General features: G+C 52.7%; 1 protein-coding gene across 1 annotated transcript; it reads right to left on the bottom strand.

Moving 5' to 3' along the window:
* Positions 1–729: 729 nt before the first annotated feature.
* Positions 730–8,262, bottom strand: B3GNT7 (UDP-GlcNAc:betaGal beta-1,3-N-acetylglucosaminyltransferase 7). The gene is made up of 2 exons (XM_059855584.1): positions 8,088–8,262; positions 730–4,186 (listed from the first exon to the last, which is right to left on the bottom strand). The coding sequence occupies exons 1-2, from the start codon at positions 8,096–8,098 to the stop codon at positions 2,986–2,988; spliced, it is 1,212 nt and encodes a 403-aa protein (XP_059711567.1). The 5' UTR covers positions 8,099–8,262; the 3' UTR covers positions 730–2,985.
* Positions 8,263–12,972: the final 4,710 nt, after the last annotated feature.

Raw genomic sequence — 12,972 nt, 5'->3', positions numbered from 1 at the left:
TGGAGAGGGAATGGGCAGGAGTATCCATGAGTAGATCCACTGAGCACTTGCGTTTTGTCCATGTGTATGAAATTTTTGGTGCCCTGGGGAAGCCAGCCCGAGTGACAGATGGCCCAGCCTGCCAAATAGTGTGTCCTGGTCCCCTTTGCTGACCTCTGCTCCCCAGCACCAGGAGTGTCCAAGCTGGGTGCCAGCCCTGGAAACAGCCCCTCAGTGCCTAAATGCCAAGGTCAGACCCACAGGTTTCCTGAGGCTTTCCTCCTCTTCACTGCAGCCAGGTTCAAACCTCATGACCAGGGGCTGTGTTACCCCATGGTGCTGCTTTGGCTGTGGAAGTGAGCAAGGTCCTGCTGTGGGGACAGTAGCAGGGACAGGAGGTGCCCATCTCCTGCCCTAGGAGAGAGTGCTCAAGAAAACCAGTGAGTTTCCTGCCCTGCCGAAGTGGCTTTTGCCACAGAGGTTGGCATGAGAAGCTTCTCCCTGCAGGGCACCAGGAGGATCTGAAGTTTAATTTGAGATGAAAGAGGAAGTGTGCATGAAAGAGAGAAAATACCCACCAGCCTGGTTACTATGCCCGGCTCCACAAGGAAGCTGTGCCAAACTGGAACAGGGCAGTTCAGTCCCCAGATGCCCATTCCAAGGAGTTACCTTTGTCACTGTAGTACATTGCCAGGTTTTTGTTCTCAGCAGAAACTCACTAGTAATGACATGAGGTGAAGGCTTGTAGGATTTTTTTCTTCTTCTTTTAACCTTTATTTAGAAACTAGAATATTCACCAAACTCTACAAGGTTTCTCTGTACAGGTCCCACCAGGTGAAGAACAACACTGAGAGATGTCTGCACACAGCCCTGGCTCACTGTACACATTGCTACAGAGAGCGAGAGCTGACCCTGCATCCAGGAAAAATGTACAGCCTAAAGTACTGTACCTGACATAAATTATGGAGGTATCAATTTGGAAAGTGTTTCTGAACTCACTCCTGTTGGAAGGAGGGAGGGGAAGGGAAAAGGAAAGAGTTGTGTGCTGCCTAAGCCCAGTGGGTACCAAAAATGCCCTCAGGACTCTGCCCTGCTGCTCCAGAGACCCGGTGCATTGTACATCCAGTTTCACAGTATCACCACCAGCTGAGCCTTGGGCAGCACTGGCTCTTTCACTTCTTTCTCTTCAAATCTGCATCTCATCTGAACAGGGACATTTTAAGAGTGGTGTGGCTTGGAGTGTGGGTGCCCTTTTTGACTGGTTTATGCTCTTTTTTATTCGTTCTCTAACCTGGGAAATGTACTTAGAGTAAATGAAACAGGCCTGTTTCCAAAACACATTAAGAAAATAAGAGAAAGGGGGGAAAAAAAAAAAGGCACTGCACAGGGGGACCTTTGAGGTAGTAAAATTTTTTTCCTTTCAATGTCTGGCACCAGAGAGGGAGAGAGAGTAAGGGCACCTGTGCCCATGTTTCGTTCTGCGTGGTCAGGGCCATGGATGTGGCTGTGTGTGTCCACCCCTGCAGGGACATCTGGGCATGCCAGCCCTACACACAGGGACATCTGTGTGTGTAGAGCCTGTGCCTGGGAGCACGTGTGTGAGCATGTGTGGCTTTGCACATTCCTGTGGCCTTTGCTCATGCCTGCAGTCAGGGGCTGGAGAGTCTGTGGCCCTTGTGTGGCCACATGTCTCTCTGTTGGGTGGTTCCAGCAAAGAAAGCAGCCCAGGGCTCCCCTCTAGAGCTCGTGGCCCTTTCAGCCCAAAGAAAAAAGGCCATGTCTTGTGACACCAATTCCTGTCATGCTCCTGCATCTCAGCCTGTAGAATAAATACTGCAACAACCCTGAGAGGAGCAAACGTGTGAAACACCAGCTTTTCTTCACTTTGTCCCCTTGGACCCTGCTTCTCATGCCAGAGCAGGACCAATGTCTCCAACCTACCCTGGAGCATCACAGTTGCTGACAAACCAGGGCTGAACCTGAAGCAGCCACACACAGAGCCTTTGGGGCTGTTGTCCCCCTGCAAGGCAAAGCCATGAAGGCAGCTGTGCAGCACAGAGAGGGTCTCCCCACAGCACCCCCTGGGATGCCCAGGAAGTTGGATCCCAGAAGTGACAAATCCCTGGGGCACTCCATGGGGGGGCACCACTTTTCTCCTCCTCTTCCTTGGCCACAGGCAAGGGCAGCTGGCCTAGTCTCTTTCCTGACAGGAGGAACAAATCCCTGAGGAATTTCAGCTGGGTGCATTCCTTTAAGGACACATGCAGTAAGGCTGCAGAGGGGCTGGGGAGCCAAGCACAGCCCAGGCTGGTGCTGGGAGCCACCATTGCCTGGGTGCCTCTGACAGGGACAAGTACTCCAGTTCCCCAGCTGCCAGGCTGAAACCCTAATGGGGACTCAGGACTGTTGAGGGCCAGCCTCGGAGAAGAGCCCCTTTCCCCAGCTGCATATGGGGACACAGAGGACTTTGGTGGGGGTGAACACAATGCACACAGGGTCAATGTTACCAAGACCTTACACAGAGGAGAAATTCGAGATAACAAATAAAATCCCATGATTTTTGAGTCAGGAGTGGTCAATGCACTTCTTATGAGCTCAACTCCCTTGGAGCAGCTTCCCTGGATAGCCAGACCCTGAACATCTCCAAAAAATGTCTGTGCCACATCCCTCCCTGCCTCCCTCCACTTCTCCACTCATCATGCTGCTGTGGAAGAGGTACCTAAAGCAGAGCACAAACCTCTTTCCCTCTCTCCACTTGTGCTAGACTTGTCATGTTTTGTTGGTTTTTTTTCTCTTTTTCAGCAACCCCCAACCCAGCTGGAGATACATGAACCACAATACAGTACAGGAACAAACCCTGCCCATGAGCACAGTGTCTCTGCCCTCCTCACCCCGGAGGGCAGTGCCCCTGAAGGATTTGTGTGCCACCAGCGGAGGCTCACCCCACCCCAGAGCAGGGATCACTTGTCCCAGCTCCTGCAGTCCCAGCTCTCCAGAGAGACTGAGCTAAAGGACATTGAGTTTTCTTGAGCATGTTAAGTTACTGTGGACCAAGTCCCACATTTGGAGCAGCTCTGGAGGAAGCAGTTTATGAACCACCAACATACTCCGGTAAAAACATGGCTCCTTGTTCATCTTGCTGTTCTTGTTTTTCACAATACCAAAAGTCTTGAAGCCCTCATGCCCAACAGGTGACACTTTAAGGACCTCCAAGCACATCCCTAGGAAGACGTCATCGATGGGGTACAGCTCCAGTGTCTCTGAGGCCTTATGTAGCCTCTTGGCCAGGGCTCCATCCATGATAAAGCCCCCACCCCCTGCATAGGGTGGGTAGATGTTTTTGTTGTAAAGGGCACTGGGGATGTAGTACTTGTTCTCCTTCTTACGGATTGGCCTGGCCCTGTAGAGGACATCCCCCACAAAGAGGTCCTCTCCCTCCTTCTTGTCCTCCAGGAACTCCAGGATATTGCTGGGACTCACAAACACATCGTCGTCGCCTTTGAAGATGAAGCGGATGTTGTCACAGTAGATATCAACCCACTTCAGGAAATGGACCTCTTTGAGGGTGAGGTTGAAGAAGCTGTCCAGGAAATCCCACTGCAAGATGTCCCCATAGATGTGGTTCTCATAATCTAGCAGTTTCTGGTGGTTGGCTCTCTCCTCCTCCTTGGAGGCAGTGCCCAGCAAGAACAGCGTCCTGATCCTCTTCCCCTCCACCTCCTTCTCTTGGCCCCAGGTCCTGCGGATGACCTCGCGGCGGTCGTGCTGTGTGATGATGGACTTGACCACAATGAGCAGGTAGACATCCCCGCTGCACTTCTCTGGGTGGTTGATCAGCATGGGGAAGTAGCGGCAGTGCCGATAGAGCAGGAACTGCTGGAAGTTGGGCTCCAGCCCTTTGAACCAATCCACCTTGCTTAAGTTCTGGTTGGCTGAGCAGTTGGTAGTGGTAACATCCCAGGATTTTGTTTGCTTTGCTGTCCCGCTCTCCTCCTTCACAGGAGCTTTCTCCTTCTTGGTCTTCCAGAAACTGCTGCTGATGGAGAAGGCGTTGTCTCTCTTCTGTGATTTCAAGGGCTCTGAAGGGGGCAGTTCTTTCTGCTGCTGGCCCTGCATGAACTGGTTTGGGGCCATTCCACGCTGCAGCACCGTCACTGTGACGATGAGCAAGAAGGAGAGACAAACTGTTTTGTAGATGGTCTTCTTCCTACAGGGAAGAAACAAGGGGTTAAGGAGAAGAATATACAGGCTTAAAGAGGCTTGTCTGCAAAAGCACTTCCTTGAGAGGTCATGGGATGCTCATAATCTGTGTTCCATCACCTTTTGAGGAGGAAAAACCTTGTGGGAAGAGCTTCAGGACGCCTCAATGCATACTCTTCCCAGCTGCATCCTGCTTGTGGGGTGGCTTTGGGGTCGTGCTTAACTGTAGGGAAAGGCACAAGGTACGTGGGGATGGTCACAGTGTCATCTGGTAACCTCAGTACTAAGATCAGAGAAAGGTTCACAGGAAAAATGAAAATGGGCTGAGAGAGAGAGAAGTCAGGGTGACAGTTTCAGCAAGGCAGCTGTTTCAGGAGAAAGTCCCAAAGGAAACTGCTGTTTTAGCCTTCTGAAAATTGTAGTTTAGGACAAGAGCAGGAGGGAGTTATCTTTTCCACAGAAGCCTTAGCTCCAAGACAGACATACTGTCCATGGCCTAGACTGGCATCACAGGTTACACAGCACTGAGAAACCAGAGCTGGGAAGACTCTTATAGTCTTGAAACTAGCATTGCTGTTTCATTTCCAAGTGGCACATCAGGACAAAAAAAGAAAGCCATTTGAGTAAAATTTCATGGTTCAGTGGGAAAAAGACATCCCTAAATCTACAACCACCTTGTGAACCAGTATTTCTGGGGGCACTCCTGCTGCTCTCCTGTGCCACAGACCTACAGCCCTGGGAAGCTGCTGGCTCAGAGACAAACCCTGGATGGAGTTCATGGGGAGCTTGAGCAGGATCCTCCTGAGGTCCTTGGGACTGCGGGAAGGCTACACTTGGAGATTATTGATGCACAATTCCTCCCCAGCCTGCTTTTCCATTCAGTTAAAGGTGGGCTTCTCATCCCACTGCCACAGAGGAGGGGAACTGCCCTCTCTGCCTAGCTGCACAATGTAGCTCCTGAGCACTGAGCTACACACTGTACCAACTTCCTCCTGCCTCAGTCCTGCGTGTTCCGGCCAGCTTGGGCCGTCTCCCTGTGCAGATGAGCAGTGGGCATGGGAGGATGGCAGCTGAGCTCCTTGTCTCCACTCCCAAAAGCTTCCCAAGGGCAGCCCCATCTCTGTCTGCTCTGACACAAGGAGCTTGGCAGTCCTTGAACCCCCTTTTCCTGCCACTGGGATGTGGAGCTGACAGCGAAAGATGTGGCACTGGTCTTGGGATGCCCCTGTGCCTGTCCTCTTCATGTCAGAAGCACATCCCAGCCTGGGTGGCACCCACGGGGGACAGCCTTCAGCCCCCTGCTCCTCTCAGAGCAAGAAAAATCCAGAATCATCTCTAGCAGGCAGAAGGCACCTTCACTTCTGGACAGTCCAGAGAAGGAGTTTGGGGCTGAAATCTGAAACATTTAACCCAAGTATTTTCCAGATAGACAAAAAAACCCCAAAAAGCCGCGAAACTCTCCTAGACCTGGGGACTGGATTGTGATCAGAACCACCATGAAGCTGCTGGAGTTATGGGCTTCAGGCTGCACCAAAACACCTATGGGACACCCCATAGGTCATCAGACTCACCAGGGCAGGAGACAACACTGCTAGGGGGGTTCCACTCACCCTGAAATGCAGCAATCCCAGATGGGAACCAGGAGCTTTCAGGAGCTCCTGTCTCTGGCTTCACTCTGAAGCACAAAGAACTTTTGAGCTCAACGTTGTCGTGGGAAAACTGTGATCACTAGTGTGGACTGTGGGAGTGAGCGTGGAAATAAGTAATTAAGGATAAATGGATAGATATTCCTCATCCAGTTTTGTATGTGGCCACTCATCTGAGACTGATGAGGGAGCAGTTCTGATTAGATCTCACCATTCCCTTAACCCTCTCCAGCCCTGCCTGCACAGCTTTGAGCTTATTCTTACAAACCCTTCTGTTCCAATACAACTTTACTCCAAGCACAGCCAAACAATGTTTAAAACCTCTCATCCATACCCGGCAAAAAAATGCTGCAGAACTTCTGCTGCAGAAATAACCCCTGTCACCCTGTATAGTAGTTTCATTTGCATCAATCCCATCCTGTCCTGTCCCACCACATTCTTACATTCCCCGCCATCCGAGGACAACAAGCAATAAAATACTCAGCCTGAAAGATGGCCAAACGTTCCCCAGAAGCCAAAGGGCAGAGAATTACAGATACAAATTTTAACAATTTGCATAGGTAGGGCTGTCACTAACTGGCACAGATGGTCCCAGCCTTAGCAGACTCTGCCTAACAGTGCATGGGTGCACTGACCCCCATATTCTCCTTGGGACAGAAGGTTCTGACTCAGGGTTGATGGGACAATTCCAGCTTTTATTAAGAGGTGGACCGTCAAGTGGCCTGGGTATGTTTGCAGGTGAGATGTTGCACAACAGCACAGAAACTTATTCCTCCTTCCTTCAGTGGACCCTGAAGTTCTCACCAGTGCAATTCCTGCTTTGTTACAAGAACCTATTTGGGATTTTTCCTACTGGTCTGACTGCAAACCACGGGTCCAGCAGGAACCAGGAGACCCACAGCCACTTCTGCCCTGCAGAAACCCTGTCCCTGCACTGCCAGGTAAGTGGTGGAGACTGGGAGGACCCTGAGCCACAACCGCAGGCAATTCCCATATCAAACCAAGGATTTGGGGTGGGCTGCCATCGGTGCCAGTCAGGTCTGTCTGCCCCAACTGCTGGTGTTGGTGCCATCAAGAGAGCTTTCAAAAGGTCTTAACATGCTCCTCCTCTTCCCTTTTATCCACCAAGGAAACTTCAAAAGCCTCCCCGTGAGGTGGCTTTGCCACCAGGCAGTTAAATATAAACTCCAAATTAGAGGTGGGCAGTATCCCTTTCAGGTGTTGATGCTCGAGGGCAGATGAGGCCCCGGGAGACAGGGGCTCTCTATCCCTATCCCATTCACTTTGGATTCACGTGAAAACCTCTTTGATCCGCCAGCGCTATATATTTATGTGATAGGGGCTTTTGCTGTCCCCTCAGTTAGACCCAGTCACCGCCAGCATAGAGTCCTGTCTGTTGAAAGCGCCAAGGATTTGGAGAGGGGATCTTATAAAGGGGCAGATGCTAGGCAGAAAGAACCCAAATGTCCCCAGAAGTAGCCTGTGCAATAGCTGGGTGCAAGCACCAAGCGGGGCCGCAGCTCGCCATGCCCGGAGACGCGTCCCCTCCTCATAAAAGCCGTCTGGTTTAAATACAAGGCCGTAAAACCGCGCTTCTGGGGAAGGGGCAAGAGCCGAAACCCCGAGTATTGCCCCGGGCGAGGGCATCTACCCCCAGGCTGGCGCTGCGGTGGGATGGGACCCCACCGGGCAGGGTTGGAGCCCTGCTGCCCACGGCCCCTTCACACGAACCCAGGGAAAAGCTGGGAAAGGCAACCCCAGGGATTGGGGGGCACCAACCGGCCGCCTCTGCCCGTTGTTCCCATCCGCCTCCCTCCGGGCCGGAGCTCCGGTGCCCCGGGATGGAGAGAAATTCGTATCGGGAGCGAACCCCCAGAGAGCCTTCTCCGGGGTACCGCGGCCAGCAAGACCCCGCCTGGGAGCTCCGCAGAGCCGCGGCGGCGGGAGTGTCGCTCCTGGGATGGGGACAGACGGACAGGGGACTCTAATGACACACTCCGTCCTTAGTCGCTTCCGCATGCCCACCGACCCCACCAGAGCTGTCCTTCCCCGACCAGCCACCCCCGGAGCGACTCTCGAGAGGGACCCGGTGGGGAGGGCTCCTCGCAGTCCCCCGGCTCCGGGCGGGACGCAGCGTCGGGACGGCAGTGCCGGGCAGCGGGAGCGGAGGACACGGGACGGCGGAGCCAGGGATACCGGGATTCGGTGCGGGAGTGGGGCAGGAGCGGGGCTCCGGCTCCGCGTTCCCCGGAGATCACTCACCACTGGAACATGCTGGGAGTGGGACGGGGCGGCCGCTCCGCTGCTGGCCGGGCTGCCCGCGGTCCGGGCGCTACTCTCTGCACTCTTCCTCCTCTTCTTTTTTCTTTTTTTTTTCCTACTTTTTCTCTTTTCCCTCCCCTCTCTCTCTGAGGTGGAGCCTAGAGATGGATGACAGAGCAGGTAGGTTAACTCTTGCCCTGCCCCTCTGTCCCGTCCCCCCCGCCCGCCCCAGCAAAGACACCTCCCCAGTGCTCCCAGGGCAAGGAGTTTAAGGGTGACACCCCACACGTCCCCCTGAGGACCCTCCCAGCTGCTGATGGCACTCTCATCAGGATCTGGGAACTCGGGGGCGTCCTAGTCCGGCTTCTCGTGTACCGTGCCCTCTCTGCGGTGCATTAGCTCTGCCCCAGAGTCTTTAATGTGCCTCCTGGGATACCCACCTCCCCTGGGACCCACCCTTCCCCCACGACCCGCATCTCACTCAGGGTCCACACCTTGTCAAGGACCAATACTCTGCCCAGGACTCCAGTCTCATCCAGGCATCCATGCTCTGCCCAGGACTCACACATTTCCTGGGACCCACGGCACACCTGGGGCTGTAGGGAGTTGACGGGGAGTTGCTGCCCCAGGAAGGTGCCTGCTCAGCGTGCTGGGACCTCTCATGGGTCAAATTTCCAATAGCATCACAGCCAGGTGAGGGGTCCTTTCAAACTGTTCCTTCAGCCCTTGTTCAGATACAGTTTCACCAGCATTCCTGCTAGAGCCAAATCAGTATGGGACATCCCAAAGCCCATTAAAAAGCAGATTAAAGACCTTCCTTTTAAATGTAACATTTCAGTTACAGGTGTTTTTCAGCTACAAAAACCAGTCCTTCTAATTTCTGATATCTCCCTTTTTTGTCACCCTCCCAATCCCACCAGCTGCTCATATCTGCCATGAAGCCAAGCTGGGAAGCCTGCAGGAAATTTGCAATATTTCCTTTCCTGTCCAGCAGAGATATCCCAGTCCCTTTCTGAACAGTTCTTCTGCATTTTTCATGATGAGGGTCAGGGTCTCCTGCAGCTCTCACAACCCCCTGGACACACTGAGCTTCTCATGGGAAAGGCTCTTCTTTCAAAGACTGGACATGTAAAGGGACCCACACAACCTCTGCTACTCAAACAGCACCAATAAAAATCCATGTCCAGCTCAGTTTGGGGAGGAAGATTGCACTGCTTTCTCCAGATCTGTTTCTCTCTCCTTATCTCAGCTTATCACTTTCCCAGGTGCCCTGCAGCTCTGTGTCCTGGGGCCTGTGAAAGCTCCCCAGGAAAATTGCCCAAACAGGCTGCACTAGCTCTACAGCATCCCATGTCCTTATCATCACCAAAAGTCCATACATACCTTTTCTGATTCCTTTTTAGCCTGTTCCCAGTGCCCATAGGAAAGTTTGTATTTGCTGCACTCATGGCCCCAAGAAAATCATGGCCATGATTCACTGAGCATCAGCTTGACCAGAACAAGCTGTGAGAAGGACCCACCTCATCCCTGCAGCACAAGGGATGGTTAGGTGCATGCCAGCCCATGGCTGGGAATTCACTCCACTCTGCAAAGAGGGGCTCACAGTGGAGGAGGACCCCACTGGAGAATGGCCCTTGCGCAAACAGGCACGAAGGGATGTGAACAGGAAAGCCTGGAGAGAGCAACGACCATTTCATCCCTGCAATTTGCCATGGGACCATGATGGGGACAGGGATGGCAGCATTCACTGGTGGGGAGCTGCAGTAAATCCCAAATCACAGCCCGGGGTGACTGCTGCCATCCCAGGGCACCCAGCAGCTGTGGGTGTGTGGCAGTCTCCCGGCAGGCGCAGGGCTGGCCGTGCTGCAGCCTGCGGGCTGTGCTGTTCCCTCTGGCGTGGAAGGGGCACTGCTGCAGGGTGAGGAGGCTCCTGGCAGCCTGGGGCAGGGAGCTGTGCCAGCCCTGCTCCCAGTGTCCTGCCTCTCACAGCTGCTTCTGTGCAGGAAAGCTGTAGGGCTGCAAGCACAGGACTTCCTGGATGATTCCATGCTGCTGTGCAGGGTTTTGGTTCAAATAAGCCCCTACCTTCCCCTGTGTGGGAAAAAGATGCACATCCCACTGCATGAGAGCACTGCAGGCCTGGGGTGTGAGGGCTGCAGAAAGCTTTACCACTGATAATCATTAAAGGCTCAAATCCTATCAGGTCTGGGGCTTCTGATGCCTGGGATAAACACAGTCCTGGCCATCCCTGGCACCACCAGCTCCTGTTTCAAGGATGAACCTGAAAATGAAGCAGTATTGGTTATGATTTTTTTTTCATCATTACACAGAAAGGTTTAGCACAAAACCAAGTGTTCAGCTTTTCAGATTCATCCTGGGAAAGCAGAAAAGCAGCAGGAAGAACAAAATCCAGCTAAAAGCCTATTTCTTTTAAAAAGTCTTACTTCAAAAACATTCCCTTTGCCTCTTTCCAACACCCAGCAAGAACAGGTTTCACATGAGCAGGTACAACCACTCTGCTGAGTATGAAATACGAAAAAGAGAAACCTGAATATTTTTATTCACCCCAGCAGACAGCCAGCAGCATATCCCTGCCATTCCTGCCCAGCCCCGCCTTCAGCAAAGCAGCTGAATCTGTAGCCTTGCCCCTCCTTCTCTGCAGCACCATGTATTTCTTAGGTCTGAGCCATTAGACTGAAATTTGGAGGTACCAGGTGCCTTTTTGGCACTGTGGGCAGAGCTGCAGATTTCTGGATAAGTGCTCTTGGGTGGCAGGTGCTGCTCGAGCATGGAAAAGCCGAGTTCCTCTTCCTTGCACAACACCAGTGATATTTGAGGTGTGCCAGGCCACTGCAGCCCTGGGAGAGCTGGCAGGGCACCTGTGAGGAATAGCATTTGGACACGCTGTCTTTGCATTGGATGGGCATGTAGAGGGGAAGGCAATCTTCCTGAATGACAGCCAGGGTGACACCAGCTCCTGCTGGCAGCAGCCATCTCCACATCTGATGGCTCCTATGACCTATTTGGAGAGAGCCGGTCCCAGTGCCACATACTCACCCCCCTCCCAAGCATTATCCCAACTGGTGGCACTGCCAGAGATGGGGAGGGGCAACCTGTGGGGACAACAAGGCTTTGGAGCTGGCATCAAACAGGGCTCCAGGACATTGTCTGGGTGAAGGGAAAGGACGAGGACTGGGGTTATACCCAAGTGGCTCATTTAGATGTTCTCAAAGCTAACCACAATGCTTTTTTTGTTTCAAGAATCCTCTTTTAATTTCAAAGTGGACCTGAACTAAAGTGTTTTATTTAAAAAAATTGTACAAAGAAATAAGTGAGCTTTTTTTATTAAGTTTATGTAATCCCAGAAGACTGGCTAGTGGCAGATTGACCTAGCCAATGTTTTCCCACTGATGGTTTGGAATTTGTTTCACTGGGGAAAGCTGCACTGGTTTCTTTGATATGGTTTTTTTTTTTTTTTTTTTTTTTTGGTGTGTGTGAGTGTCGTTTTCTGATTTATTTTCATTCCAGCAAATTATACATACACAGAAAAAACTCTCACTTCTTCTTCCAGGAATTCTCACACCTCCTGACCACTTGTGCCAACACTGTGGTCCCTGGGCTGGGTTTCCCACACAAGCCGAGGTCCCATTGCCCTGTGGAGACACACAAACCCGCCCTCTCCTCCCCAAACCTCTGAGTGACTGGAGCAGGACCAAGGGCTCAGCCTGACCCAAGAGCAGCTACACAGGGTGGTCACACTTTTAGGTTTTTCTTTTTTAAACCACTCACCTGTGGTGTACCCTGGAGCAGGGAGGGAGGTCAAGGCTACAATTTGTTTGGCTGAGCCAGACTCGCACCACATCAAGAATTTGCACACACTCAGGAGCAAACATCCTGGATGTGATAGGACAGGGAATGTTCCTTTCTCCTTCCATGTTTGCTTTATGAGCACCTTTCATGATGCTGTGGTAAAGAGCAGCCCTGTGAGACTCGCCCGTCATTGCAGCTCTCACGTGGAATGGTGGGAGCTCTGCCTCAGTCCCAGGGAAGGTTCCCCAGGCAGTTGGGATTAATTATTAACCTGATTTATTGCTGCGTCTTGAAGGTGGTGCAGACGTCATGGACTGACCAGTCTGACGTGGGACACTGGGAAAGACATCCACCCCCACAGAAAGCTCCCTCTGCTTGCCCATGCTAACAGAGCGGGGTGAGTTATTTTACTCATTAACCCCAGTGCCCCGTGGCTGTTTCCATCCCATTGCCTCTGTCAGAGCAGGACCATGCTGGCACCCAGGATGCAGGAGAAGGTTTTCTGCCTTCCCACAGCCAGCTGCTCCATCCCACTCCACTGGCCTCAGCATCTCACACACTGAAATACTAGGGGCTACCGAAACACCTTGAGCCACAGCCAAAAGCCACACCCTCTGTCCTGCCTGGAATCAAACACTCTGGGATTTGCATGATTTCTTCCAAAAATAGGGGAGGAATATAAGTTGCTTTGCAGGGTCAAGGCACTCATTGCTCCGGGGTCCCCAAGCTGCTGTTGTCCTTTGCAGACCCAACTGTGGGATGCAGCTGGGGCTGGCAGGGAAGTGGTCTCCTGGTCACTGTGCCAGGAGCCACAGGAGCAGGGCAGAGGGAAGCCCTCTGCAAACCTGGGTGAGCAAATCCCAGGCCCAGACCCACCCAAGGGTTTCTGTCCTTGAGCTGCCCCTTCCTCATTTTCCCCAGTGAAAAGGCCCCCTCCAGCCTCAGGGCTGCTGCCCAGTGAGGATGCTGCCTTCTCTTCCCACAGGATTTAAACCCCTGGGACACCTGGGTGTCCCATGGAGCCCTGTGTGGCTGTGCTGTTGCTTTAAAGCAGCAGCTGGATCCAGCTGTGACT

Source organism: Haemorhous mexicanus, chromosome 10, assembly GCF_027477595.1.
Source record: "Haemorhous mexicanus isolate bHaeMex1 chromosome 10, bHaeMex1.pri, whole genome shotgun sequence".
NCBI lineage: Eukaryota > Metazoa > Chordata > Aves > Passeriformes > Fringillidae > Haemorhous > Haemorhous mexicanus.
This window is presented reverse-complemented; position numbering and strand designations above follow the sequence as displayed.